This window comes from Alexandromys fortis, unplaced genomic scaffold (genome assembly GCF_014885135.2).
Source record: "Alexandromys fortis isolate MF-2015 unplaced genomic scaffold, M_Fortis_MF-2015_v1.1 scaffold_8_9099976_23576923, whole genome shotgun sequence".
Taxonomy (NCBI): domain Eukaryota; kingdom Metazoa; phylum Chordata; class Mammalia; order Rodentia; family Cricetidae; genus Alexandromys; species Alexandromys fortis.
In genome coordinates, this window is record NW_026067899.1 from 249,543 (window position 1) to 273,201 (window position 23,659).

Sequence of the window (23,659 nt, forward strand, 5' to 3'; positions counted from 1 at the left end):
TTAATGTCTTCATTTGTAAAGTAGAGATGGTACCTCGTTACCACATGAGTCTCTTGTGAGCTTCAAATGAGATAAGGCTTATACAGTTCTCTGTTGTCTGCAAAGTACAACTCTAGAGAAAGATGTTCCCGGGAGGGTGGAGAGAGGAAGTGAGGTCACAGCTGTGCTTATCTGTGTATCTGAGCCCAAGAAGCCTTCTGCAGTCAAACAGGGTCTGTATAAGCAAGCAAGCACGCCTGATGTAAGCCTCCTCGTTGGTGTTTATGATCGAGTGAAAACCAGTCCTGAATGGATTCAGATCTCAATGCTGTCCTTAAAATACCACCAGGATTTGTCGTAGCCTCAGATCTCATTTAGACTCGAGGAAACGGACTGACCTGAAGCGCAGCTTTGCAGACAGGTGAATAAGGATGCAGGCTTTGGGAGGGTTAGTGGTGGTTAGGGCATCACGGGAAGGGACCTAACTGGTCGAGGAGGAAGTGGGTGGAAGGGGAGTCAGAGTCAGAAGAGAGAGAGAGAGGGAAATGGCAATGAGGAAGGTGAAGGCTTTGAGCAGGGCTGTGTTGTGAGGCACTGTGAGACCACACAGGGCTCAGAAAGGCACCCTGGGTTTCCAGCACTTGAACAAGATGCACGCCCCGCAGTGTTTCTTTCTGGGAGCCCAGCACAATTCTATCTGGGAAGCTCTGGCCCAACAGCCATCTGGGACAGATGACATCAGCTCTCTCCTCTAAGAGTCTGGAGCCTTGAAGAGTAGGTGTGAGTTTCTCGCCTCCTCTGACGGAAACTGGACAGTCTGGGCCCATCTCTGACTCCTAGCAGAAACCCCTCCTGGTTGTCAAAGTCCGTGCCTTCCATGGTACATACAGGACAAAGGTTCTCTTTTCCCCCCTCCAGCTCAGTGAGTGGTTCTGAGAGGTGTACGTCTGACAGACGGAAGCAATATCCCAATGTATGCCTTCGTTGTCCCTGCACGTAGCTGAATAGCTATAATGCTATCCAGGCTCTTTGCAAATAACAAAATTCATCCATGGCTTTGTATTCATTTGCATGCCAAACCTCCCTGGGCGCCGTCTCTAAGGGCTTATGCACAAGAACTTTTAATTCAGCCCTGTCCTGCTGCTTATACTAAATGGCCTGGTGCTAGCCAGCGATCCTCGTATCAGTCCACTCTCTGCTACTGTAACAAATGCCTGATACCAAGGACTTTAGAAGGAAAAGAAACTGATTAAACTTAGACTTTAGAGGTTTGAGAGTATGGTATTGGCCTTGGCGTAGCTCCGATGAGGACCTCGTGGGGATGGTGTTATTACAGCGATGGCAGAAGTACAGGCATAAGGCAGACCATGTAGCAAGACAGAAAACCAGGGAGGGGGAACAGCCAGTCTTGCTGTTTTATAATAAACCCTTTCAGAACCAGCTAGAGTCCTATGAAACTGCATTAGTTCCCTCTGAGCCCGGCCCCACACACAATGGCCTAGTTATTGCCCATCAGCCCCTATTTCCTAAAAGTCACACTGCCTCTCTCATGAATACACTGAGGACTAGGTTTCTCACACATGAGCCTTGAGCGATATGTGTATAAATGGTACCCAAACCATAGGACTTCCCTATATGAATGGTGGGCGGAGCTCAGGTAGACAAAGAGTGGATGTGTCTTACAGTACAGCACACTTTCAGTTTACAGTACCATGTAAATACAGCCTGTGTGTATGTGTGATGTATCATTCAGCGATGAATAATATTTGAATGACAAGGACAATGTTATGGTATTGGTAGTTAGTGTTAGTAAAAATTTTAAACTTCATTCTAAAACAAACACTCTAGAAATTGTTACTGTCATTGGGTTTGGCCTGCTAGGTAAAGTAGTCCTTGCCAGTTCAGTATTAGATTATGTCTTCAGGAGAGGAAAGATGGAGGGCTAATGACTAATTTAGAAAAGCACATGAATGAATAAAATCTCAGAAGGTCAATAAAGAGACTTGAAACATTTTCTAAAAGTAGGCTAGGATAATGAAGTCACGTGCTGAGCTAGCTCCAGAGAGTTCCTCTGAGTGATGGGAGTGCAGGTGTGCTTCATGCTGCTCGGCTCAGCCTAAAGTCCTGAAGAAACGAATTTCCTAAGAAAGCGTGAATTTACCAAACTTTACTCAGGAAGCCTGCGTAAACAATGAAATAGATTGAAACTGTCTAAGATTATTTTCTCTCTGAAAAAAACTGTGGAATCAAATGGCTTTTATTAGTAAGAAACGGCTAATTCAAATGCTGCGTGAGTCGTTCCAAGTGGGAAGCCACAGAGAGCTCTCTAGTAGGTGCTGTGAAGCTGTTGTCATCCCGATTAGCAACACGTAGCAAAGACGGCCCACACAAGAAGTCTGCAGGCTGGTGGTTTCCCGCAGTGATCCTGCTTCCCAGAGGATCTGTGGCAACGTCTCCAGACATTCTTGTGAATGCTCTGTTTCCTTTCCCTGGTTTCATTTTGTCGTGCGGATGGAAGTCATAGCCAAGAGCATGTTAGGTAAGCTCTCTACCACTGAGTTACCTGCTAACCCTGTACGACATTCTTAGCCCTCCACCTGGGTAGGACGGGAGGCTTCTCCTGGGGAGAGGTCAGAGACAGTGTGAATGTTCTATCAGGCGCGGGATAGCCACCCAAGCGGTCCACACAGGAGTTCCAGAAATAAAAAACTGACACACACCACTAATCATGAACAAGAAAACACTAAGCAAAAAAAAACTAGTAAGAATAATTCATCAAGACCAAAGATAATCCCATTTTTCGGTGTTAGATTTAAAATCTGTTCTTCATATCAAATAATAAAAACCATATAATCAACTCAGTAAATGCTAAAGAGGTATTAGAGAAGATTCTGTATTCTAAGTCTTTAAACCCAATCTAGAAGGAACCTTTTAGACAGTAAATATTTAAAACAAACAAACAAATGAAAGGGGGGAAAAAAAACTCTGGAAACCTAATAGTTAATATTTAGCTTCAGACTACGGGTGGTCTCATTAAAATCAGAGCATGGTTACCATAGCAACATTGATAATCCACATTGTTTAGGAGGTTCAGCCATCAGAGTAATTATTTACGTAAAACAGAAAGAAGGGACACAGCTCTTAGAAAGGAGACCTTTATTATTTGAAGACTGTATGCCTACTAGAAAAAGAAGGTCATCCATTTTTTTTGTAATTTTTAATTAAAATGTACAGCAGAGTAGCTAAATCAAATCAAATTTCTTGGTGCCCATAATAACTAAGTATGAAATAATAGGAAAATGCCCTTTTTAAAATTTTAAAGCATATGTACACACGTGTGTGTGTGCAGCGTACATCTTTGGAGGAACTCTACTGAGAAGCCTGTGTAGCCCATCTATATCATACAAACGACGGTGCACGCCTTGATCCCACCACTCAGAAGGCAGAGGCGGGTAGATGTTCGTGAGACCCAGCAGTTTACACTAGCGAGTTCAGAACAGCTATACGGTGAGGCTCTGTCTCAACACACACACACACACACACACACAATTGCAACCCCACCAATCTAAAAGACACAAATAAATAGCAAATTTTGCTTTGTTTCCAAGTGTAAAATGTAAATATTGCCTACATGTGGGTTACTGCCAAGGAATGTGTAGATCTCAGCCACATGATGCTTCTGCCGGACTAGGTACAGGTGGGGGAAATAGGGCATTTGGTGGTGGTTATTCTTAAACACACACATATGTACATAAGTTACTAAAAAGTTGAATTTTTAAAAAGCATATGTCTCTCATATAAAATGAATGTGCCAGAATTTTTTATTTAGCATTAATTAAGCGTCTGTCATCAGTTCAAAGGAGCTACAGAGTGTCATGAGTGCAGGCTCACTGAATGAGGAGGGAGCTTACGGCCTCCATGAGTGAGCAGCTGCATTCAGCCCAGTGTGGCGATTCCTGTTTCTTTAGACTAATCCAATTGGCACTGCTCTAGTTATGACTCTACAGTGTAGGAAATAACCCGGAAGCCGGACAGAGTGGACAGGTCACCTCTTCTCCTCCTCCTCTTCTTCCTCATGTTTGCTTGTTTACTATTTCAAAAAATCTTTCACCATTTTTGCAAATAAATGCAAAATAAAACAAAATCTTATTAGTTTGCAAAGAATTTTAAATTGTTGAGTCTTACACTTGGACTCTACGTTAAAAAACAATCGACCTAAAAGGCCATCGGTTAAGGAGGCGGTTAGACAAACAGTGCATTCATGTTCTGAAATCCCATGCAGCCCTTTCCTTTTTTCCACTTTTCTCTTTTTTTTTTTTATTTTATTTTTTGGTTTTTCAAGACAGGGTTTCTCTGTGTAACAGTTCTGGCTGTCCTGGAACTTGCTTTATAGACCAGACTGGCCTCGAACTCACTAAGATCTGCCTGCCTCTGCCTGCCTTTGCCTCTCAAATGCTGGAATTAAAGGCGTGCGCCACTATTACCTGGCTATTTTTCACTTTTATAAACGTATTTTTGGTGAGAGAGAGAGAGTGTGTGTGTGTGTGTGTGTGTAGCTATCAGGTTGTGTGCATGTGTGGCTGTGTGACTGTGTACTGTGTACATGTGTGTGTGGCTGTGAGGTTGTGTGTGTGTGTGTGTGTGTGTGTGTGTGTGTGTCCGTGGAGTGTGTGCGCAGGCGGGCAGGTGATGCAGCGCTCCTATGGAAGTCAGAGAGGACAACTCTGTCGTCTCCTTCTGTCTTGACATGGGTGGATCAAACTCAGGCCGTTCTCTCCTTTCACCATGTGGGCCCCAAGGAGTGAACTCAAACTGTCAGGCTTGGGTGCCAGGTACCATTTCCCACAGAGCCATCTAACTGGCCCAGAGTTGATAATTTTTAAGAAAAACATAAAGATGAAAAAAATGCTGAGAAAAATACATGGCAATAATGGGCATTCCAAGGAAATATTCGCTATTTTGTGTTTTCTCTTTGTTCAGTTATTTCTCTTGCATTCTCCCATTTGATTTCTTATCACCCTATTGTTTCTGCTGTTTTGTTTTATATTCCTCTTTTGTTTATTTGTTTTAAGACAGTCTGTGTAGCCCAGGCTATCCTGGTCCTCACTATATAAACTAGTCTGGCCTAGAACTCAAGGTTCTCTTGCCTTGGCCTCCCAAGCACAAGCTTGCACAGTGAGTCACCACTTGCTTTCTTTTGTTTAGCTTCCCCTCCCCTTCCCTTAAGAGTCTCGCTGAAGATGATTTTACTTGCTCATTGTTAGACTGTAAAGCAAATAGATCCCTTAACTGAGTGAAGACGCCATCCTCGGGTGCCTGGCATCAGCCTGCTGCTTCATCGCTGTGTTATGGCTTTCCTGAAGCTAGGACTGCTAAATACCCCGCGTTTTCTCATGTGTATTTTCTTCTTCTACAGAACCAAAAGGAGGCGGTGCCAGTGGCGGTGGTGGCTATGGTGGAGGCGGTGGCGGTGGTGGTGGAGGAGGCGGTGGTGGTGGCGGTGGAAATTTCGGAGGGGGTGGACCCCCCGGACTGGGAGGACTATTCCAGGCTGGAATGCCGAAGCTGAGGTCCACCGCCAACAGGGATCATGGTATCTAGGATTCTTTCTCTGATGCTCAGAACCAGGGGCGATATGGCAGTTAGGAGGCTTGGAAGACCTGCCTGAGGCTCTGCCCTTTAAAAACATTATATCGTTTAAGATGTCACCCTGTTTTATGAGGGACTCTGCCCTGGCTTCTCCCCTTCATCAGTCAGGACCAGGCAGTCCTGGAGAGTTATGAAATATTTGGACAGTATCCTTAGGGTAGCCCATTCTCTGTGCTTTTTCTAAAGAGTGAGCTGGAGCCCGGAGAATGGAGAAGGGAAGTGGGGGATGGGACCAGGAACCTGGGGGTGCAGCTTTCTCTATAAAGCCTATCTGGCTGTCTGGAACAACAAACACCCTCTTCTGGCCTCCAAGGGCACTGTAAACGTGATAAAGCATACAGGGACTAGGTAAATCCTCAGAGAGACTTACTGGGGAGTAACTACATTCACTCACCTAAGATGGCTGACTGAATTAATTTTCAAGTCTAAGAAGTACAAGCACAGGGCAATAAAGAAGGCAGGGGGGCCATGACAACGTTGAGCACCAATCTGTTATCCATGCCTTCTCATAGCATCCTTTGGTTGAGGCCGGCTGTAATACCCGTACTGGGTCTCTGCCTTCAGGAGACCCACACAAACATTAACTAGTTTAAGTTTCTAAAGCTGGTAGGTTACTGATCATCAGTAGCTCTGTGGGAAAGGGCCACGCGCACCCTCGGCCTCCGGCTTACTTAGGGCTCCTCACTTTTCGACCTGGTGTGTGTTTTCTTGTCCTTTAGATTCTGGGGGAAGCCGACCACCAATTTTGCCACCAGGAGGAAGAGCCACATCTGCCAAGCCCTTTTCGCCCCCAGGCGGCCCGGGGCGGTTCCCCACACCCTCACCAGGACACAGGAGTGGTCCCCCAGAGCCGCCCAGGAACCGAATGCCTCCCCTGAGGCCTGACTTGGGCTCCAAACCCGATAGCCTTCCCCCTCCGGTACCAAATACGCCAAGACCCATTCAGTCAAATCTGCACAACCGGGGATCCCCGACAGGGCCGGGAGCCCCCAGGCCCCCCTTTCCCGGAAACCGAGGTGCTTTTGGAGCCGGCTCTGTACGCCAGAACCCCTCGAGCTCTTCCTCTCCGTTCTCCAGGCCCCCTCTGCCCCCCACCCCAGGCCGAGCCTTGGATGACAAGCCCCCTCCACCACCTCCTCCCGTGGGCAACAGGCCCCCCATCCACAGAGAAGCTGTCCCACCTCCTCCCTCACAGAACAGCAAACCTCCGGTGCCTTCCACCCCACGGCCTGTGTCCGGGTCACAGGCACCACCTCCTCCGCCACCGCCCAGCCGGCCCGGCCCTCCTCCCCTGCCTCCGTCTTCCAACGATGAGATCCCGAGGCTGCCACAGCGGAACCTGTCCCTTTCATCCTCTGCGCCGCCTCCCTTGCCTTCACCTGGACGCTCTGGGCCTCTCCCTCCCCCTCCCAACGAGAGGCCCCCTCCTCCAGTGAGGGATCCACCAGGCAGATCAGGTATGGCAAGACTGGGGGCCTCATGTCCCAAACAACGCTTAAGTCAAAGACAAGCAAAGCTGTGGATGCCGTCTGATCTCCGTAGGTGTGCCATGGCACACACACACACACACAAATAATTTTTATTTAAAAAACTTAGTTCTTCCAAAGACCTAAACTAATTTTATAACAATCCTACTCCTTTTTAAAAATTCTTTTTATGGTGTCACAAAGCTTAGTTCAAAGCTCCTTTAAAAGGATAAATGCTTTTTAAACAGCACAGTTGTCGATATAAACAGATTATTACCTGTTTTTCGTCTCACCGGTTCTCTTCGGCCTCAGAGGTAGCTTGGAGCCGTACAATGTGGATATAAGGCCGTGCTGCATGCAGTAAATGTCTCGTCTTCTGCTCCAGGCCCCCTCCCGCCGCCACCTCCAATAAGCAGAAACGGAAGCGCCCCTCGGGCCCTGCCTGCCACCCCTCAGTTGCCATCCAGGAGTGGAGTGGACAGTCCCAGAAGCGGGCCCAGGCCTCCTCTTCCTCCTGACAGGCCTGGTGCTGGGGCACCGCCCCCACCCCCACCGGCAACGTCAGTTCGGAATGGCTTCCAAGACTCATCTTGTGAAGGTGTGTGTGTTTGCTCATTTGAAGTGCTATTACTTGTTTTGACATTGGTATCCACACTGCACCCAGCTGATACCTGGTTCTCACTAGCTAGTATAGTGAGGCTCCCTATGACCTGTTGAGTTAGATAGCCTTTCTGTTTCACTTCCCAAAAAGACAGCTCATTTTTTTTTCTAGTTTGTTGTTTGTGACTCGCTTATCAGAGATTCCAATGTAATTCACCAGAGATTTTGTTTTTTTTTTATTTTTATTTATTATGTATACAATATTCTGTCTGTGTGTATGCCTTCAGGCCAGAAGAGGGCACCAGACCTCATTACAGATGGTTGTGAGCTACCATGTGGTTGCTGGGAATTGAACTCAGGACCTTTGGAAGAGCAGGCAATGCTCTTAACCACTGAGCCATCTCTCCAGCCCTCACCGGAGATTTTGTAATGTTTATTTCCTGTTTGTTTGTAAATTACCATCTTATGCCCTACTTTTCTCAACAGTTGGCTGTGGGTAAGGAAGAGTGGCCCACGGTTATGAGGTTGCTTCCCTCTGCTGTGTTACCAGTTAGGCTCAGTTGTTCTTCCAGAGGACCTGGGTTTGATTTCCAGAACCCACAGGTGACTCACAACCATGTGTACCAGTTATTTCTCGACCCACTGGTGCGAAGAAAAATGCCCTGTGTCTTAGCCCCAGATCCTGAGAGAGACCTGCTGCATTCACCATCTCTCCGGTTCAAATCATTCATTCTACCTTGCTTTGCAGGACAGGATCAGCGAGGGAGCGGGGCACCCTGGTCATACTGTCCGCGTCTCTGTGCGCTCCAGCTATGAAACGGGAGCTGGTTTCTGAGCAGTCTGTCTCCTTGTCTTCCTAGCAGGTTTCTTACGCTGAGATTGTTTGTTTCTCCCCCAGATGAGTGGGAAAGCAGATTCTACTTCCATCCGATTTCTGATTTGCCGCCTCCAGAGCCATATGTACCAACAACCAAGACGTACCCCAGCAAACTGGCCAGAAATGAAAGCCGGAGTAAGTGTCTCTGCTAGGGCCTTGTGTAGGCCCATGCTGTGAGAGCCTGGCTTCGGCCTGAGTTGTGCGGGAATGCTGGGCCTCTTGCCTGGGGAGGAACTTTCTGTTCCATTTGGAGCTGTCTGCACTCTGGTAGCCTCTCAGATACAGCCAGAATGAGAAGTGACTCTCTGAAGGTGACATTACCATCTCAGAACACCTCTGCTGTATCAGGGTTAGGTTCTATTCTTGTGCTTCTTTGGGTAATCGCCCCCATTTTGACCTCCTGAGGACAGCAAAGGGCAATTCATCTTCTATTTCTTCTAGAAATATCATATAAATTAAAATACTGCCTTGATCTTTTAAATGTTTTTTTGTGGGATAGCATATGAAGATATTGACTAGATCCATAATCTCGCAGAACAGATATTTTGTATTTCCCAGATTCTCTTCCTGTTGTTATCCATCTAATTCTGACCTTTTACACAGCTGTAATGACTGTAGACCATTTTTGGTGATCGATTTTCACATAATACCGCTGAGTAAACACGCCCCTGTGTTCTCGCATGGATTTTATTCCACGGGCGTCCGTTAAGTCTGCATACAGGAATCTGCCAGGACTGCACATCTGGTGGTTTCTCACGGCTCGCTCTGTCTGCACTGCCTGACATAATGCAAAGCAAAAGGGTGAAATAGACACATTGGAACTGCACAGCAGAACCTGCACAGGATGAAACAAAAATTAACATGAACTGTGCAGAAGTAGCCCTGATGAGGTTGACGCTCACAGAGGCCTAAGTCAGCAGTGAACACCCCACCCATAGGTACCCAGGGTCCCTCCTAGACTTTCGGAGCCACGGTGCCTCTCTCAGCACACAGCTCTCCCGTAGATGTTGGTCGGTGGGTTCCCAGCCTTTGAGCAGGTTAATATCAGCGGAGAGTAAGGCTGATTGGAAGTAGAGTCGCTGATTTCAGGAGGAACTTACCCCAAAAATGGCAGTGCCAGGTCAAAGGAGGAGCCAGAGCCACAGAATTGTGCCTTGGCTACAGTGCAGGGCCCTGCCAGCGGTTTAGTGTGGATAAATGAAACAAATCGAACATTTGGTTTGTGCCTCAGACTTCAAAGAGTTAGGAAATATTGGGAATTTCCCAAGAACAAATGCCAGAAATAAAATATTGTTACTTGAAAAAAAAAAAAACCTCTAATCCTAGAAATTTCATTTAGTTGGAATACTGCATTTGTAGGCAGGCATGCCCAGAGTTAGAAGTATAAGGAAGCTATCGTGTTGGTGGTTGAGGCTTCAGAGAAAAATACGCCTTCCTGTGGAACAGATGCCTTTGGCTGTTTTGTGAAGAGTGTGTGTTAGTGTGGGTTTGTGTTTGCAATAGGGCATTGTTAAGGGAACTATAATGATTTCACTGAAGGAGTTGTTTAAATTCTGTATTTCCCCCATTTCTCTTAAGCATTCTTAGTAGAATTTAAATCAATAGCAGAACCACCATCCCATGCCCTCTAGATTTTGGTGTTATAGCTGAACATATATATCCCTTCCCCGTCCTCCTTTCTCTGTGACTCCAGTGTGTAATTTGAGCAGAACAATGGCCTGGGCCCCATTACAGATTTCTTGAGTGGCACAGACCCTGAAAGATAGTAGGCATCTAAAATAGTTTTTAAATTGGTAATTTTTTTTACTGCCACCCCCAATTTTACAGATTTGCATTCAATATTAATAGAATGTACTTAAAACAAATTTCTTGTTTGTTTTTTGAGACAGGGTTTATCTGTGTAACAGCCCCGGCTGTTCTGGAACTCACTCTGTAGACCAGGCTGGCTTCCAACTCACAGAGATCTGCCTGCCCTTGCCTCCCGAGTGCTGGGATTAAAGCCATCATGCCCGGCTCCATTTACAACAATTTTTAATAGCGAATTATCTAATGAAAAAATTCTAGCAGATAACACATTTTATTCTGCTCCTCTGGCTGCCTCGGCCTCTCAGACAAAGTCGGGGCACACTTTGAATGGTCCCTTGTTGCGGTATCGTACAAGGCCATTTCTTATCTCACTGGCCACTTGTGTATCATGTGACAGTCAGGTGGCATGACTGATGGCTGACTTACATCCAGATAAGTCTTTGTGCAGATGATTTCTCAAGAAAAGATTTAGGGGGCTGGAGGGATGGCTCAGAGGTTAAGAGCACTAACTGCTCTTACAGAGGTCCTGAGTTCGATTCCCAGCACCCATATGGTGGCTCACAACCATCTATGATGAGATCTGGTGCCCTCTTCTGGTGTGCAGGCATATGTGTGAGCAGAACACTGTATACATAATAAATAAATAAATAAATCTTAAAAAAAAAACTTATTTGGAATAGCGAAAGGAAGAGGCAAGAATGGACTGCCGTGTTTTCCTTGCTCATGCTCTATCCTAAAGTCCCTGAGTACAGTGTCCAGGCAGACCTCTGGTGGACCTGCCCAAAGCACTGGAGCATCTAGCTCCGTGCACCCTGCCTGCTAGATCCTCCAAGAAGCATGGCAGGTGAATGAACATTTTTGCATGTGAGTGGATTTTAAACCTGGTCCCAGGCAATGATGACTCACAAGTGGGCTTTCATGGCTTTAAAACGGACACAGTTATCGAGTGAAAAGGGAAACACAGGAAATATTTGGTAATCATATCTCACGAGAGATTCATATGCAGAATGTATAAGGAATCAAACCAAATGGGGCTGGCGAGACTGCTTACTGGGTAAAGGCCCTTGCTGCTGCAAGCCTGACCTCAATCCCAGGGACCCATGTGGAGGGAGGAGAGAACCCAACTCCCATAAGTTGTCCTCTGAACATGTTGTGGAACACTCGTACCCCCTATATATACAATAAGTGTAAAATAGTCTTTAAAAGTTAAAAGTAGATTCAACACTTCAGTAGATATTTTTAAAGAAGATATGTGTATGGCTGATAAGCAATATGAAAAATTGCTCAACACCACTGATGTTTATGGAAATGTAAGAGGCCACAGTGAGCTACAACTATCCTAAATCCATTAGCCTAACCACCCCCCACAAGAGACTGACCTATAGGACAGTCTATACAATACAATTCAGTATGCCAGCAATAATTATATTTTCGTGAGTATTAGCTTTGGAAAACATTCTAGGATCCCAACTTAGAATCCTGCTTCTGAGAAAAAAAAAAGGCAACTGTGTCTAAATGGAAAAAACACACATAATGTTGACCTGGGGAACAAGCAGGTGTGAACGTTTTGTTCGTCTGTATTTTCTAAGCCTTTAATCCATACACACTATATGATGAGAAGAAACACATCTATTCTCGCATCACTGTAAGGAGATACTCAGTCGCCACACCCATTTGCAACCACCTCGGAGTCTCCACACTAAACACAAGCTTCTAAACAAAATTGTATTTCATCTGTTTTTGTTTTTGTTTTCATCAAGGTGGATCCAACCGAAGAGAAAGGGGAGCCCCACCCCTTCCTCCCATCCCGAGGTGATCTCTGCCTGCTCTTCTCTACCCGAGCTCCGAAGCTGCTTGTGTTGTTGCTGTTTGAATGCACACCCCTCCTCTTCCTTTGTCCCTCTCAGAGATGGAAGGTGGGGAGAACAGAAGCTGAGGTGGGGTTCTGTGATTTTGGTGGGGGAGGGAAGGGAACCAGGAAAGGTGCACCTAGCTGTTTGTCTTGTATATATTCTTGAGCTATTGCTTGCGTCAGCTGCATCCTGCCGGGGCTGGCAGCTGGGATCGATAAGCTTTTGTTGCAAGTAGGCAGAGATGAATTGTACCCTAGCCGTCAGCCCCACAGAGTCAGACGTTCACCGCTTGTTTGCTATGGGTTATAGTTGTTAAATTCCCTGAGAGATGGTTTTGTCCATACCTTTCTCGCTCACGCCACCTTCAGTCTGTTTCTGTGAACGACAGACCGCCTGCCCTAGCAAGTTGCTGAGCAAGCCTCACGTAAATAAAGCCCTGTGGTTGCAGGATATCCAATCTTTGGCAGAATGAGGTAGGCTCCAGGGCAGAGCTGTCCAACGGAAACATACTGTGAGCCCCATACCCAGTCTTAAAATGACCAGCAGCCATGTTTTATAAAGGTAAAAAGAAACAGGTGAAAAGAATTCCATTTTACTTAACTCTATGCATCTGAAATATCACCTCAACCTGTAATCAGTATAGGAATTATTAATGAGATATTAACATTTTTGGTACTAAGCCTTGACACTCCAGTGATTGTTCTGTACTTAGGACAAACACATCACAGGTTTCGGGTGTCCAGCAGCCACATGTGCCTATACCCCACACTGTCAGACCGTCTGGATCTGGAAGAGAGGAGCGAGTACAGAACCCTCCTGTCTAAAAAGGCAGAGTGAGATTTAGCAATTCAAGAGATGCCTCAAGACAGAGTCAGAACTCAGTACCATGTTTGGCAGACAGTTGAGACCTTGGATTTTGGTCCCTTATTTTGCCTTTTTCCTGAATATGTATGTACAGGTATTTCTTCAGAGTATCTCTGTCAGAAGTTGATCTAGTACAGTTTACAGTCGCATGGAATAAAGCAAAGAAACTGAAAGTTGGTGGGCGCTTCCCAGCTTAGGACCAGCTGGCTACTGCGCTCACTGCTCAGTTGGTCCGTTGTCTTGCAGATCTCCTTGTGGCCTTTAGTCCTCCACCTCAGAGCAAACTCCTTCCTCAGGGCCAAGCAGGAAAGGCCAGGAAGGCAGAGGAGGTATAAAACCAGAATTGTGGGAGAAGGGGACAGATTTGAGATGATGGGTAGAGCTCTACAAAACCCACAAGGGTCAAGGGGATTAAGGACCTTACCAGTAGAAACTGGGAAGAACTGGTTTTGAGTGTCTTGGGAGCATCCTTGTTCTGGATCTATGCAATTAAGTCCCACTACAGGACCACAGGAAGGACCAGACTTGCCTTTTTTATGTATATATAATGTGTTTACAAGATTTTACTGGGACTTTTAAATCTAGCCATAGAGTTGGAAAAGATTTCCATTTTGATGTTTGATATAGTTATGTTTAATATTACCATTGTCTGTTAGAGCACATGCCACATGTGTGCATCTACCTGAACTTTGGATTTTGGGTCCAGTGTATTATTGCTCACATGTTGCTGGGAGATGCTAACAAAAAAGAAAAAAAAATCAATCCAAAGAAATATGGAAAGACATTCCTATTTATAGAATAATTGTTTCATTTATGTGGAAGCAGAACTTAGAAGTTCTGATAGATGAAATGTCTAATAATTATGAAGTGACTGGTTTGAATATATTGTATTTTTGTAACTTTCCTTCCAAAGCCCTGAACTTAGTACTTAAGAGTCAGTCTCCCCCCCCACCATTTGTCTGTCTTCCATGAGAATGAAGAAATAACAAGCTTGACATTTTTTATTTCTAACAGTTTTATAATGTATTTCAAATTCTTTGAGCTGATGTTCACTACACTAAACATCCTTTTGATAGACTCTAAGTGACCCACTCTGCTAAAAATAGAATGGCTCCTTCCTTGCGCTATGTTTGGCAGGAAAACATGGGTCTGAATTTTTTTAAGGGGTAGTGAAAATCGGGCAGGTCCTAGTATGTCTCAATTTTTCGGGTACATTTCTAAATTAGAAGTAGGGTCACAGCTCAAAGTTGCCATTCACAATAAAGAAGTTTTAGAATGTATTTTTCAAAGACTGTTTCAGTAATACACCTCCATCCTTCTTCAGAACTCTGGAGATGTTCTGTGCTTAGCTTAACCTATGGCAGATCATAAAACATGACTATTTTCTTCCCTAAAATCAAAGCTTACGTGTATGTTTTTTCCATAATATTTCAAGTTATGTGTATTCAAGATGCGATACAGTATTTTAACATTCGTAAATCACTTTAAATGGAAATATATTGCAGTATTAAAATTCAGTGTTCAGTGTCTCCTTCACTATGCGTTTTATTTACTGAAAGCTGAGAAAATGTTTAACCCAATGGTGCCTTACTCTGTGATCTGAAAGGAATCGACTTTTTATGTCTAAGTAGTGGGTTATATGCATATTTGTAAAAACTATTAGGCCTTTATATTTTAACTTGTAATAGCAATTTTGTTGTTGTAATAGCAGAAACAGGGTGGTTATTAAAGTATCCTCAAATTTTGGGTATGAAATTAATTTTCCCTGTTTATGGGCAGGGGCTATAAAGGAATTTTTTCATACCAGCGCACTGTGTAAACAGACACACTTAGGTCTCTGTGTCAGCAGGCTAGTTGAATGGTAGGGTAGACTCTACCCTAGACACCTACATCTTTGTAAGTTAGCCAGACAATAAATAAAACACAAAATGATACGGTGTCAATTTGTGGCTTTCTTCCCTGTGTAAATATAAACAAAAGGGTGAATGTCTGCCTCCTGCTTTATGCTGTGGTGGAGACAAACTCAAGAAAGATCCTCTTCAGTAAGTAAACACTCATTACTCACCACACCTCAAGATCCCGTCGTGTTTGTTTTGCCCGAGACTGCATTGTCGTCAGCCTGTAACATGGGTACTGGAAGCCGTGGAAGAGGGAGACACCGACCAACATGGACACAAACAGATCTGGGAAAGCCATGGGAGCTTAGGAACCCGAGAGCTTCCTGAATCATCTGCCACGGACGGCACACGTGAGCCTTGCTTGCAGGCTTCTCAGCACAGCCCAGCAACTGAGCACATAGGAAGACCTGGCCACGTCTCTTTGTTTGAAGTCGTTGCTCTAACTCCGTGCTGTAGGTACAAAGTGAGGAACTGTCTATTAACACGTGTTAGACAAGGTGAAGCACTCGGCACAGATTTACCAGAGCAATGAGGTCTCCACCCTCCACTGGCAGTGCCGAGTAGGCAGCAAGCACTTCGGCGGCGATCCAAAGTTCCTGGAATGCCGTCAGCTGGAGGAGGATTTACTGCTGTGACTGCAGAGGAAACCAACAGTAGCAGAGAAATAGCCCCCACCAGGAGCACACGTTTCGGACTCACAGTTTGAGGATATGGGTCATTGTGTCAGGGAAAGCCTGGCTGCAGACTGGTCCCGGTGCCTCTGCAAGCCGGAAGGGGAGAGAATCAGTACTGGTTCCCAGCTGGCTCTCTCCTTCCTGTTCAGGCTGGGAACCGGAGACCATGGAATAATGCTGTGCACAGCTAGGGTGCAACACACACACACACACACACACACACACACACACACACACACACACCTTAATTAAAAGACTCTAGAAACTTGACAGTCACTCCCTGAGGCTTGTCTCCTAGGTGATCCGGGTTCTGCAGACAATATTAACCATCACTATCATGTTACCAGTCAGTTGGGTTCAATCTGAAGTCACAGAAAGTCAGAGCCAGAAAGAACCTTCTAGATTAGGGCAGCCACAGAACTCAGTGTCTTCTCCAGTGGGATACTTCTGAGTAGAAAGTGATGATAGGCTTCCATGGCACAGCAGGTAGCCACTGAGGCTGCCTCACAAACTGGGCCTTGTGGTGTTCCCTCTCTGAAGTCATTCGGTCACCTCTCAGATGGGCAATTTAATGTCCATCAGATGGCATGCTGCGGACACACAAACACACCGTGGGGTGATGAAAACCCTCCCTGCCCTTACACTGGTCCATAGTCTCACATTTGTTGCCAAGGAAAGCCGATGAAGAGGCCACAGCGTCAGCATGCTTGCACACACTTGCGCACGTGTACACACATAAGCACACACCCATGCACAGGGCACGTGCACACACGCAATTGGATCCTGACTTAACCGCATGCCCTGTGAGCCCACAGGTGGGTCATTTAAACCTGTGTTCCTCCACTGTACAATGCTGACGACAACGCAGACACAAACATCAGTCAAAACAGCAGGCACTTGTTGCGCAGTATCAGTCAATTCTAGATCATTTCTGGTCCTGCAGCAAACATCGCCTCTAGCGGGGAAAGAATCCATCCGCCACACCAAGAAATCTGATGGAATTTAATTCCAGAAAGGTTAGAATTAAAAATTCATTTCAAAACTGGCCTCACTTGCTAAACTGAAGTTGCTTATCTGTTTATCTATTCAGTAAGACTTCAGTGAACACTTGGTGTGTGCTAGTTCAACAAGAGCGGCCCACCATGCCTATTGTCAGTGGCGTGACCTTAGAGTGCCAGGGAGGAGGCCACCATGGGTGGTGTGACTTCACCCAGCCAGCAGGGGGCTTTCTACAATAGTAAACACTTCAGTGCCCATCGACCCGCCCCATTAAGTCATGTATTTGGTTCCTTTGTTCCTGTCATATCAATAGGTAAATTACATCAATTTTCTCTTTAATTTTTTTTTTATAGTCCAGGTCTTTTATTTCTTTTTTTTACATCAGGCCATGAATTCGTAGGGAATGGGCTCCAGCAGCTCAGGCTTCTTCCCGTTAGTCCTCACAAAGTGTGCTTCTCTGGGTGGAGCAGGCTGGCGCTTCAGCTGAACCCAGGTGCCCTTCTCTTTGGCTTCCTTTTTCTTCTGGTCATTCTCCTTCACCCGCTTCAGGAAGCTGTCTCTGCTCTTTGAGTGCTTGATGTGTTCAATCCGCACATTAATTCTCTTGGCAAGAATCTTGCCCTTAACTTGCTTGTTTACAATGATGCCCACAGCATTCCGGGTGACATTGTAGACTCTTCCGGTTTTGCCATGGTAACATTTATGGGGCATTCCTTTTTGAACAGTGCCCATTCCCTTGATGTCTACAATATCGCCCTTCTTGTAGATTCGCATGTACGTGGCCAAAGGAACAACTCCATGTTTCCTAAAGGGCCTAGAGAACATATAGCGAGTGCCCTTCCTCTTTCCCTTTGTGTTTGTCATTTTGGCGAGTTACTGAAAGATGGCTACCCTCTCTTTAATTTTTAACCTACGGGAAAACTGGGAGGAAAAAAAAGCATTCAGTAAGATTTTTGATGGCCAATTGGTGTGGGCAGGGGTTATTTTCATTCATTTGAAAAGTAAATTCTGGCTTTCTGGATTTATAATGTTACCGTTCACATACAGTAGCCCTTTCTTTCCCATCATCCTCGCAGCCTTGCTCTGCCCCAGTTGGGACGGACCTGCTGCTCTATGTCTAGCTAGGGACTTATATTAACATATTGCTGTGATTCTTTTGCTGGTATTTAGAAATGCCCTACCCCTCAGCATCAAATATTGCTTCTGTTAGTACACAGGTGTGTTTTTTTTCTCACAGCTAACTAAACTCAAGCTTTGAGGACCCCACATACACACGTATGGCAAGAGGAGCCCACTACTTAAGGAGGTTTTTAATGTTTGGGTTCTTGTTTGTTTTGAGAACCTCACTGTGTCTACCAGTCCCGCCTTATGCTCACAGAGATCCACCTGCTCCTGCCTGGGATTAAAAGCGTGCATCACCAAGCCTGGCCAGGACTTTGATATCTAGGTTTTAAGAAGGTATTTTATGCTTTGAGCCTGCTGAGACCCAGGTCAGTCACTGAGTTATCATTCCCCTTAGCTTCTGGTGCAGAACTCAGCCAAAGAGAATGTCCTAACGACTGTCCTAACTTACCAGTTTCCCAGAGTGATGAGGAGGCTGGCGGACGGGAGACAGCAGCGGTTTGCCCCCTCTATACCCCCGGAAACACAGGTAATTTGCTTTCTGAGCTGCCCACACCGATTTGGGATCAAAAGCCCCACAACGTGACTTCTCTAGGGAGGTGCATTTGACCTGCGAGGTGCCTGGGAAACAGCCTGGATATTCTCAGCTTAAAGCAATGGTTCTCAGCCTTCCTAATGCTGTGACCTTTCGATGCAGTTCCTCGTGTTGTGGTATCCCCCAACCATAGTTATTTTCACTGCTACTTCATGACTGTAATTTTGCTACTGTTATGAATCATACTGCAGAGAACTGATATGTAAGATATTTGACATGCGACCCCTGAGGAAGGGTCATTTGACTTCTAAAGGGGTCTTGACCCACAGGTTGAGAAACGCTGGCCTAAATTTTGAGCCTAGAGCCTACTGAACACCTGGAATAGAGATCATAGATGTCAGTGTGCTTCAGCCTGGAGCTCCTCCCCCCACTTCCTGTTTACAGTCTTTCCTAAGTTAGAAGTCATGCATCAAGATGGTGTCAGCTTCCGACAGACCCAGAACCAAGCAGCAGCAGGCCATATGGGAAGACCCGAGAGCTTCAAGAAGCTTTTTTATGTGTCTCCTCGCTCGTTCACATCCTCCCTCACTGGGGAAGAATGATTCCTAGACCTTGGGAGTAAGAAGGCCAGTATTCTACAGTCTCGTAAGTATCAGTCTTAATATCAAGTGAACAGCCAACAAAACTTCAGCCAGTAGGCACAACCCCACTCGACCACTGGTGTGGAACATTCTTCACCATCAACACAGGGCTGTTTGGTTGACTGTGTTCATGAAAGGGCTATTTTCTCTTATGCTTGTTCCTTAATGGTTTACTCTTGGAACAAAGGCCTGAGAAGTCTCCAAATGAGGCCAGGAAGCAGGGAACACTGGAGCCCTGTAGTAAAGGCAATGACATACCATCAGATTCTGCCTAGTTTATTTACCCAAGTAAATACTTGCTTGTTGTGCTAATTTTTCATGTATTCGCACTACTTATCATCTACTGTATACTGTAAGCTTGAACTAGGGTCTTTGCATATTGTTATTGCTATTCTTTGAATCTTTACACATAGAAAAATCCAGGCCAGGAGACACATCTCAGTGATTCAAAGCACTTGTTGTACAAGCATGAGGACCTGAGTTTTTAATCCCCAGCATCCACATAAACAGCTGTGCATGCCTGTAACCCCAGAGACAGGTGAATCCTGAGAGCTTGCTGGTCTGCCAGTTAGCTGAACTAGTGAGTTTCTGGTTCAAAAAGAGAACGTGTCTCAAAGCTATAACATAGAGAGCGATAAAGGAAGACACCCAGCCTCCAACCCTGACCTCTGTAATGGCACTCATAGGCCCAACTGAACTCCCACCCACCTACCCACACCCATACACCCCCCCACACACAAACAGAATCAACAAAAATATTTCTTTTTTTTTTTTTTTTAAAGGAGAGCGAAATCGTGGCCCAAATTTGCCTCAAGACAGTTGCTTCTTGTGGATGCAGGACTCAAATGCAAAAATACTGCTATTCCATAAAGATAGGAGGTGCAGGTGACCAGCATAGCTTAACAAGAAGCTTTCTGCTGTTCTTATTTTACTCAGTGGACCATGGATGAACTGACTCTGACCCTATGCCAGTGTTGACCACCTGAGACACACTGTACCTCCTCCACCCCCCTCCTCCTCCATCATCATCACCCTCCTCCCCATCCTCATCCTCTTTCTCTTCCTTCTTCCTTCCTCTCCAGGTATTGATATATAGCCCAGACTGGCCTGGGTACTGGGAATGCAGGCAGGGCTAATGTGCTCGCCTGGTGGCTGTTCCATGTTAGATGTGATCTAACTTCCAGCCCCTCTTCCATTCTTAACTCTCACACGTGGCTATAACGCACGCCTTGAGGTTTTAAGAGGAACACGTACACCTGTGCCTTCAGCTTCCAGCTGGCAGAGACCCAGTACCATTTCAAAGTGGCCTCAGAGACGCTGTTAAAATGTAGCTATTGTTTCATTCAGTGGTCTCAGATTTCTGGAACTCTCCATGGTGGAGTCAAAGTGTAATGTGAAGAGTTAACTTCTCTTGTGTACCTCTAGTCGTTTTGACTATCCAGTATTTGAGAGGCACGTTTGTGGCGCCAAATTTATCTTCTGTTCTCCTTGGAGTTGGAAAACGATGTGGCTCAGTCAAATACCAAATAATAGGAATCACTTTCCATAAAAGTTTAGAACAGACTCTGCTTCAGTCATACAGCCCCACACATATTCAGAGGGAAAGTAAGGTTACAGCAAAACGACAGGCTCGTGTCTGACAAGATTGAGACGGCGCCATCGGTTTCAAAGGCTTTCCCCATGCATTACCTCACTGAACCCAGGCAGGGGGAAGAAACTCGTCCCCATTTTGCACAGAGCTAGCAGCACTGGGAAGTGGCAAGTCAATCAGGGTTTCCTGGAGTTCTGTAGGTTGGCTGGCATAGTTGAGACTAGGACTGGTTAGGTAGCCCACGCCGACCTGGAACTCATGACCCTCCTCTCTTGTATTCTGGCAAATCTCACAGCACTTGTGCTGAGTAAAAGGGGGCCAGGCCAGGTGTTGCGCTGAGCCCTGCTGTGTGGGAGGCTTCGCAAGGCCTGCCTGGGTAACTTAACAGCATCCTGTCTTAAGCTTTAAAAAAAAATTCATAAAGGCCTGAGATGTGGCTCAGCAGTAGAGGGCTTGCTTCGCTGTATATACCAAACTCTAAGTTCAGTCCACAATACTATAAGGGAGGAGGGGGCATTGCACCACTATGACCTTTTCAATCACACTGTCTTGTTGTCCTAACTTATTTGGCAAATATTACTGACTAAGCACTGTTTCAATAATCAGAACATTAAAGGTCAGAGCAGCTGAAGAAGTGAGGTCTGTATTACACATACCGATGCCTCAGGGAGACTACGGAGCAAGCCTGTAACCCCAGAACTAGGCAGGGTCCGCCACTGCTCTGAGTCCTGTGAAGCTGGGTTGAGCCTTGTTGGGTCACGCTCACGTGGTTGGCCTCACCGCCCTGGCCTAGCTGCAGCCCTCCCTGCCCCAGGAGCACTGAAGAGCTTACCAAATGCATATGCCAGGAGTCACCTGGGACTCACCAAAACAAAAGTCCTCAGAACTCAAGGGGCAAGCTTCAAGGGCATCACACAGTCGGGGTTCGGAGTCACTGTCCTTTGGATTTTGCCCTTGCCTTGCATCTTTAAAACAACATTCCGGTCTAGAAGATATCTGAAATAACACGAAACCAAACCACCATGATAGCCTCGCTCTTTGTCATAGAGCCCACGCTGCACGCAGCCCCCGTGTGCTGACTCATTGGGTGGGTGATATTGTCTCTAAAACAACCACCTTAAAAGTAATATTGGGGTGGTGAGATGGTTTAGAGGGTGTCTTGGTTCCTTTTCTATTGCTGTGAAGAGACACCATGACCAAGGCAACTTATACAAGAGAGCATTTAATTGGAGGCTGGCTCACAGTTTCAGGGGTGAGTCCATTGTGACAGGGAGCATGGCAGCAGTCAGGCACTGTGTTTTTGAAGCAGTAACTGAGAACTTATATGTTAAAATTTTGTTGTTCTGTTTGTTTGGTTTCTCTGTGTAGCTTTGGAGCCTGTCTTGGAACTAGCTCTTGTAGACCAGGCTGGCCTTGAACTCAGAGCTTCACCTGCCTCTGCCTCTGCCTCTGTGCTGGGATTAAAAGTGTGCGCCACCACTGACCAGCTTCAAAAGCTTATATGTTAAAACAACAACCATGAGGCACAAAGAGAGCCTAACTGGGAATGGCATGGGCTTTTGAAACCTTGGCGCCTACCCCTGCCCGCCCCCCAACACACCTCCTCCGTCAAGGCCATGCCTCCCAGGCCTTCACCAACATCTAAACCAACTGGGGACTAAGTATTTAAATATATGAACCTATGGGGACCAGTCTCATTCAAACAGAGGATAAAAGGAACTTACCTAGAGAGCCTGGCAACTAGGGGACACACCCAAAACGGTGTCCTGAAAGCCTGGCTTCTACACACACACATACATACATACATTGTGACATGTGCGCGCGCACACACCACATGCACTGTCTACATGCAGGAATGATCAAACTGTCTAACGGCAGGACCTAGCATGATGGGCACCCTTGTGATTTTAGCCACTTAGGAGGTAGAGACAGGCGAATCAGGAGTGTGGGCTACAATAAGACCGTGTTTAAAACAAAAACAAGATGGCTACAAGGAAATGGTCCGTTACTGAAGGGCAATGATCACCGGGTTTGGGGTGGTGTAAGTCTTTTGACATGAAGGTTATCATGGCATAACCCCCACCCTGCCACCAGCAATGATGGACTAGCCAGTGTGAAGCACCTTCAATGGTCCCGTCTAGTACCCTAAATGCTCACCGAATGTAATAATTAAACGGCTTTATTTACATTTAACGACTGTTGTCCACAGTTTCCACCAGCTTAGCCGATTAAAGGAGAAAGCCAGCCGGTCTGGCGTTGCTGTGCTCAGAACATAATTACCCCTCACAACCACCCCATCCGCGCTCTCTCTGACCGTTAGTCTTATTTGCTCATCTTTCTTTGTTGTTGTTTTCCCTTTACCCGCGTATCAGGGCGCTTCTAGTGGAATCCAAAAATGTTAATAGATGTTAATTATGGATTTTTAAAAATCAAATCAAAACAGCAAAAATCATGAGAAAAGCTGACAAGCCTCCACCCTTAATCATCTCGGGGTTAAATAATGATCAGGATTCTTTCCGTTGAAGCTGTGCTGCATCTCGATGCTGACTGTCATAAATATAACTGAGCTATTAGGTTCTATTTTTCATTGCAGATGAAATTGATGCAGCTTTGTGTGGTGTAGCCTGACATGGTAAAATTGTTACTCTCTAGGTAGGATATTCATAAAAATGTAATTATCGTAATCAGAACAGTCTTTAGGCTCATGAGCAGGGACTGCCAGCTTCATGATTGGCAGTTTTCAATCACCTCCCGTAGAACAGAGAAACGTCTTAAAGCAGCCTTGGGATCATTAATGTTCCATGGAGAGATGCTATTCCAACCAAATGACCAAGGGTACCAGGGATGCTGACAAGAGCTCCAGAAAGCCTCCTCCGCTAGCCTTGGCAGAGCTGGCTCAAGGCTTTTAATGCATTCCACTGTTTCTTTACCAACAGCAGTGCTACCTGCTGGGAGAGAAGGAAGAGCTCTTTGGTGTAACTCCGGAACCATCGCTTACTACGGATACTCTGCACTTAGTATTTGCCTCCTTGAGTTAACAACTAAACCAAAGACCAGCTCGGGCACTGCAAACACACTGTGCCAGCCGAGAAGGTAGCAGGCCCT

General features: G+C 45.8%; 2 protein-coding genes across 11 annotated transcripts in view; one reads left to right on the forward strand and one right to left on the reverse strand.

Moving 5' to 3' along the window:
• The window catches only part of Wipf1 (WAS/WASL interacting protein family member 1), a 97,992-nt gene extending 82,966 nt beyond the window's left edge, over window positions 1–15,026 (forward strand). For all 5 annotated transcript variants that reach the window (XM_050122860.1, XM_050122822.1, XM_050122831.1 and 2 more), the window contains exons 4-8: window positions 5,396–5,572; window positions 6,348–7,085; window positions 7,480–7,692; window positions 8,593–8,706; window positions 12,138–15,026. In XM_050122860.1, the coding sequence (XP_049978817.1) occupies window positions 5,396–5,572; window positions 6,348–7,085; window positions 7,480–7,692; window positions 8,593–8,706; window positions 12,138–12,193 (1,298 nt within the window). In that variant the 3' untranslated portion in view covers window positions 12,194–15,026. The remainder of the gene's footprint in view (window positions 1–5,395; window positions 5,573–6,347; window positions 7,086–7,479; window positions 7,693–8,592; window positions 8,707–12,137) is intronic.
• An 807-nt stretch (window positions 15,027–15,833) lies between these two features.
• The window catches only part of LOC126488953 (60S ribosomal protein L21-like), a 40,143-nt gene continuing 32,317 nt past the window's right edge, over window positions 15,834–23,659 (reverse strand). For 3 of the 6 annotated variants that reach the window (XM_050122872.1, XM_050122879.1, XM_050122891.1), the window contains one exon: window positions 15,839–19,198. In XM_050122872.1, coding sequence (XP_049978829.1) covers window positions 17,047–17,529 — 483 coding nt within the window. In that variant the 5' untranslated portion in view covers window positions 17,530–19,198 and the 3' untranslated portion in view covers window positions 15,839–17,046. Of the gene's footprint in view, window positions 19,199–21,420; window positions 21,551–23,659 lie in introns of all 6 variants that reach the window. The other 3 variants (XM_050122886.1, XM_050122905.1, XM_050122899.1) reach the window with 3 other exon arrangements.